Source organism: Megalops cyprinoides, chromosome 7, assembly GCF_013368585.1.
Source record: "Megalops cyprinoides isolate fMegCyp1 chromosome 7, fMegCyp1.pri, whole genome shotgun sequence".
NCBI classification, from domain to species: Eukaryota; Metazoa; Chordata; class Actinopteri; order Elopiformes; family Megalopidae; genus Megalops; species Megalops cyprinoides.
The window spans coordinates 23,389,059-23,394,947 of NC_050589.1; the positions used below are offsets into that span (position 1 = coordinate 23,389,059).

The following is a 5,889-nucleotide window of genomic DNA, read 5'->3' on the forward strand; positions in this document are numbered from 1 at the left end:
TCTCAGGGTTTTTTCAAGAAGATTACATCATTTTGCTTGTGGGGGGAGGGTTGGGTATTTGTTATCACAAAGATAATATTTTTTATGTCTTACTTTTACTACAATAGATGGTATTACCGATGTGTCTTATATACAGTATATAATATACTGTATGTATAAAGGAGATGCATTACGTACACACTAGCAAACATTTCATAATATTTATTCCCACTGATATTTTATTCTCATGGGCCTCTGATAAACATGAACATTCAATATCTGCCAGCAAGGGACAAGAATGTTTGGCTGATAGACTCAAAAGTTGATCATTTATATGTTTATAAAGTTTACATGTGCATCTTTAGATGGTGTACATCTGTGTTACCATATGTTAATAGAAAGTTTGTTGTGATATGTAGCTTTTTAAAAAAATGTTTATTGTAAATGGCAAAATATAAATGTATAGATGTATCTTTACGTGTGTATTTTATCATGAAAGATACTCTACCACTGACTTTTCAGTTTGTGTTTTTTTCAGTCATGTCTATAAAAATGTATCAAAATGTTTTTCTCCCTGTCTCCCCGTGGTGTGTGTGTGTGTGTGTGTGTGTGTGTGTGTGTGTGTGTGTGTGTGTGTGTGTGTGTGTGTGTGTGTGTGTGTGGGCACCTGTGTGTGTGTAGTATACTATCGTCTGTGATCAAAGACGAGCTTTCCTGTTCAGACAGCAGCTCTGACAAAGGCTGCTTAATGTCAAAATGTTTACTGGAGGATTAGAATGTGTCAGAAGACATACCTGACAAATTCCTGCTGAAGTGAGTAGCTTTGAGTGTGCACATTTCTGATCCCTTATTGATATTAATCAGCACATATGGAGGCTTTTTTTTCTTTTCTGCACTAGATCCAAACCCATGTTTTTGAAGGCTTGAAACTGCTGCAGGACTGGTACCAGTGTTGGCAAAGAGTCAGCACAGTCTGCAGAGTTACACATGATACGCATTTGGTCCACTGTCAAATTATGTACTTTTATATGGATCATAATAAGATCAATAGAAGGCATTTGCTGAGTTTGACCCTTAGTGAGTTCCTGAATTGCACATGTAACACTGATAATGTTTGATTTCCTTACATTCAGTCAAGCTGCTCATGATGTTAAGATGGCTCTACGAAGACAAGGTGGTCTGAGAGAGACTCTGTATAATAAACAATCGTACACATCCTAATATTGGTGGTAGGTGTAGGACATACATTCAGAACATAACTGAATAAAGTAGAAATACAGACCACACACTAATGCACCCAAGTAATTTTATTTGCACTTACTGGCACTGGTGCAGATAAAATTATCTGGGAGATTTAGAGTAGTGCGTGGACTCGGTTTCTACTTTATTCTGAGAGAGAGCCTTCCCTTCGATCGTGCGTGTGGATGAGAAGGCACCTGTCTGACCAGCCCCTGACACAGCAGCTGCCACTTCAGAATTGAAATGAATGCAATTTGTTGTTTTCTGGATTACCGCCTTTCAGAGTGACCTAAATCCTTTTTTGCTGACACCCATGCTCGTACTCCGTAACTAATCCCGAGCGAGAACTTAAAAGGAACATAGCTGACCCTGGGGCTGCAGAATGCACCTGCGTGTGTTTTAGGGAGAGCATCTTTCCCGAGAGACTCTACCAGCGGAGGGGGGAGAAAATAAGCCGCAGCCATGAATGGAACGGAGGGTCCCAATTTCTACGTCCCGATGTCCAACAAGACAGGGCTGGTCCGTAGTCCCTTCGAGGAGCCCCAGTACTACCTAGCAGAGCCCTGGAAGTACTCCCTGCTGGCCGCGTACATGCTCTTCCTCATCATCACCGCCTTCCCCATCAACTTCCTCACCCTCTACGTCACCATCCAACACAAGAAGCTGCGGACGGCCCTCAACTACATCCTGCTGAACCTGGCGGTGGCCGACCTCTTCATGGTGGTGGGCGGCTTCACCACCACCCTCTACACTGCCCTGCACGGCTACTTCGTCCTGGGCGTCACGGGCTGCAACATTGAGGGCTTCTTCGCCACCATGGGGGGTGAGTGACAAGCATGTGGCCAATAGAGGATTTTGTGTGGATCTCTTTTCCTCTACCGCATGTGAATGAAATAACAGGTTTAGAGGGTTTAGTCTGTGTGTGAGTGTATGTGATATTGGAAGTGCAATGATCATACTCCCATGTGGAGTATTGTGTTTGCTTCATAAAATAGTATGCCGTAGTACAGAGAATAAAGCCATATTTATCCTTGTTTATATTTCTTTGTTTTTTCTGCATGGTGGGAATGTTGACAGTAAGAATGTTTCTGAAAAACCTGAAATGGCATCCAGACAAAGATAGACATCCAAACTAACAGCATGTGTTAGTAAAGGAGTTGTAAGTTTGTGGACTGTGTCATGTAGGAATATTTATGAGTATAGGGAAACTATCCAATAGTTGAAGTCAAAATCTGTACTCATAAAGGACATAAGGTTCCTAAACTTACAGAATGCAATGTGCTGTGGTGATCCATCATGACCAATTAAATTGAACATGATTCTTTTCCATCTCTCAGATACATTACAGACAGCTATTTCAATGTGTTGAGATTAAACAGTACAATGTATTATAAGCAGCATTCAGATCCCATGTAGGTGAGTCTGTGACAATGGATGTGTTGTCCAATTGATGTACTCTGGGCACAAGGACTCGGTGCCTCCAAAAAGCTGTACATATCTTCAGGGAGTGCAGTGAGACTAGAGGCTGTGCTTGCTGTGGGTGGGTCACTAACCTGCCCTCCTGTGTGGTGGTCTCTGGGGCCTTGACAGGTGAGATCGGTCTGTGGTCTCTGGTGGTCCTGGCTATCGAGCGATACATTGTGGTCTGCAAACCCATGACCAACTTCCGATTTGGGGAGAAGCACGCAATCATGGGGGTGGCACTGACCTGGATCATGGCCCTCTCCTGTGCTGTGCCGCCATTGCTGGGCTGGTCCAGGTAGGCAGGTCTCCCTTTACCTCTGCCTTACTGGTGTAAGTGTGAAAACTCTGATACTAGGAAAAAAAGACAAATTAAATACCTCTTCAGGGGCATATACTGTTTCGTTATTTCACTGAAACATGATCAGCCCTAAAACATAACTATGAATTTAAGCAGGGCTTGCAGTAAAGTTCAGTGGATTAAATTAATGAGGGGAAAATGTTTTGTGGGTCATATAAAATGAACTGCCAGACACTCTGGTTTTTCTGAACACAAATTGCCCTCGAATATTGTCGACGAATATGAGAGTGACCGGGTGTGAAGTTTTGCTGCAGTCTCTCTGCATTCGACCCAAGGAACACATGAATGTTTGTTTGCATATGCTTCTGAGTGAGAGTTTGAGGTCATACTTACATGTGTGCACATGCGTGTGGACGAGTTCACTCATTGTTTGACCCTGCCTGCAGGTACATCCCAGAAGGCATGCAGTGCTCCTGTGGAATAGACTACTACACCCCCAAACCAGAGCTGAACAACACCTCTTTTGTTATTTATATGTTCATCCTACACTTCTCCATCCCGCTGCTGGTCATCTTCTTCTGCTACAGCCGTCTGCTCTGCACCGTCCGAGCGGTACGGCCCTCTGCTCTCACAGTTTCTCTGTGGTCACTTCTCCAGAGCTTAGATTACCTCCTTCCCACAGAGTGGACTTTGCCTTACATTTCATTAGATGATAACTGTATGTTACAGTGATGGAGGGCTTGAGTCTTTGTATGGTATGTTAGTGTGATAACGCCTAGTATGGATGTGTGTGTGTGTGTGTGCAGGCAGCAGCGCAGCAGCAGGAGTCAGAGACCACACAGAGGGCTGAGAAGGAAGTGACTCGCATGGTGGTTGTCATGGTGATCTCTTTCCTGGTATGCTGGTTGCCTTATGCCAGTGTGGCCTGGTACATCTTTGCCAATCAGGGCGCAGACTTCGGACCTGTGTTCATGACCGCTCCCGCTTTCTTTGCCAAGAGCGCTGCCCTCTATAACCCGGTCATCTACATCCTGCTCAACAGACAGGTAATGTACACCACCAGTCAGCCACAGAAAGGTATAGGTAATGTATGGCATGAGGTCATCAACAGATTTGTAATGGTTTCTCCCAGGTTGCAAATATACAGTAAATGCCACCTGAGTAGCTGACATCCCAGCTCTGGTAATATTTGGAAAGATATTCATCAACAGCACATTCATCTTGAAAGAACTGCTGAAAAACCAAAAACACACCCGAAACACTAACAATGACCTAACTTCCATGAGAATCTGCAGTTCTGTCAAAATTTTTGCAGAATTAAAAATTCCTGCAGGATTGTTGTGTTGTACTGTATATGTGAGCGTGTGTGTGTCAGCAAGTCTGTTTGGAAAGTATTTTATGTGTCTGTGAATTCAGACATGTCTGTGTCTGTTTATGTTTGTGGTGGGTGTATAAGCATGAGTGTGTGTGTGTGTGTGTGTGTGTGCCTGTGTGTGTGTTTGTGTGTGTTTGTGTGTGTCTATGGTGGGTGTATATGCATGAGCAAGTCTAAGAGAACAGAAACACAGCATCTTAAGCCCATCCTCCTGTATTCTCGTTCTCAGTTCCGCAACTGCATGATCACCACTGTTTGCTGTGGGAAGAATCCTTTTGGTGAAGAGGAGACGACTACCACAGCTTCGTCCAAGACCCAGTCCTCCGCTGTATCTAACAGCCAGGTGTCCCCTGCCTGACCCCCTGACCCCTGACCCCTGACCCAACCCTGGTCCTTGGGCAGCTCCGCTTGGACCCACGACTGGGGAACCATCGCCAAGCAGCCTCCCACTGGCCAACGCACTCTACTTACCTCTTTAACTACACTGCAAATGCCTGTGCTTCAGTGTTGTGGACCACTCAAAAAGAAGATACATTTAAAAAGACTGTACTTGTATTAAATACAGACTTAGATTAATTCCTTTTTTATTTGTGAGATAGTTCTTCACATCATTTCGTAAAGAGATGGGTTTCCTTATTCTCCTTATTTATTCAGTACACATCAGCCTAAATCTGGAAATACTAGTTCTTGTTCATCTGAAAATGCTAGAGGAATAATCCAAAAATGCAGAGTGGAAGGTGGCTTTGGGTCATAGTTTTGTCAAAGTTTAGGTACCCTGAAAACATTACAGATGTCCAGATTTGAAGAGAATGTCTGAATTGTATTTGTACTGTGTATGAATGTATTCTATGCTCTGCAATAAAAAGCTAGTTATAGGTAGAATATTTTCCTTTTTTCCCCAGAAAGTATATAGAATTTTCCAAGCATAATTTTTTGCAGCCAATTCAATTTTCTTCCCTTCCAGTGGGTATTTAGAAACACATACATAATTCTACTGCAGTATTGGTGTGTTCCACTTTATACTGCCAATCAGTGTGGTTTTAGTATCATCAAATCACCTGATCCCTGAGGGGTGGAGCCATCTGTTAATCAGACTATTGAATCAGCCATCTGTTTTAGAGAAATAAGGTAAATGAGATACCAACGGTATTCAGGTGTTGGGATATGAAGGCTCTAGTTAGGGAGTAATGCAATAAAGTGACAAAATAGTTATGCCTTAACTTTCATACTTATACATTATTTATATCTATGTATGTATTATATTTTTATGTAGATATTTTGTACATAATGGTACATGACATTTTTATACATTTCAGTTTCAAGCTGAAATATCAGAAATGTTACATCAGCATCTGAAAAAGTTCACACCAAACAACTTGATTTAATTAACTGAATTGTATTAATGCAACAGGTGGACTATTCAAAAGTAAATTTTTCTGGCTGACCAGTAAGTGCACATTTCTTTTCTCTTTGCACACAATACACACACAACACACTGACTGCTTTAGCCGTACCTTATCACAAATCACAGACA

General features: G+C 42.5%; 1 protein-coding gene across 1 annotated transcript; it reads left to right on the plus strand.

Moving 5' to 3' along the window:
• Positions 1 to 1,680: 1,680 nt before the first annotated feature.
• LOC118780635 (rhodopsin-like) lies at positions 1,681 to 4,713 on the plus strand. Its single transcript, XM_036533247.1, has 5 exons — positions 1,681 to 2,041; positions 2,809 to 2,977; positions 3,427 to 3,592; positions 3,787 to 4,026; positions 4,585 to 4,713. Exons 1-5 carry the CDS (start codon positions 1,681 to 1,683, stop codon positions 4,711 to 4,713), a joined length of 1,065 nt encoding a protein of 354 aa, XP_036389140.1.
• Positions 4,714 to 5,889: the final 1,176 nt, after the last annotated feature.

Coding starts and splice junctions, on each gene's coding strand:
- LOC118780635 (XM_036533247.1), top strand. CDS start 1,681: ATGAATGGAACGGAGGGTCCCAATTTCTACGTCCCGATGTCCAACAAG. Junction 2,978..3,426: donor CCATTGCTGGGCTGGTCCAG/GTAGGCAGGTCT, acceptor CCCTGCCTGCAG/GTACATCCCAGAAGGCATGC. Junction 4,027..4,584: donor ACATCCTGCTCAACAGACAG/GTAATGTACACC, acceptor TCTCGTTCTCAG/TTCCGCAACTGCATGATCAC.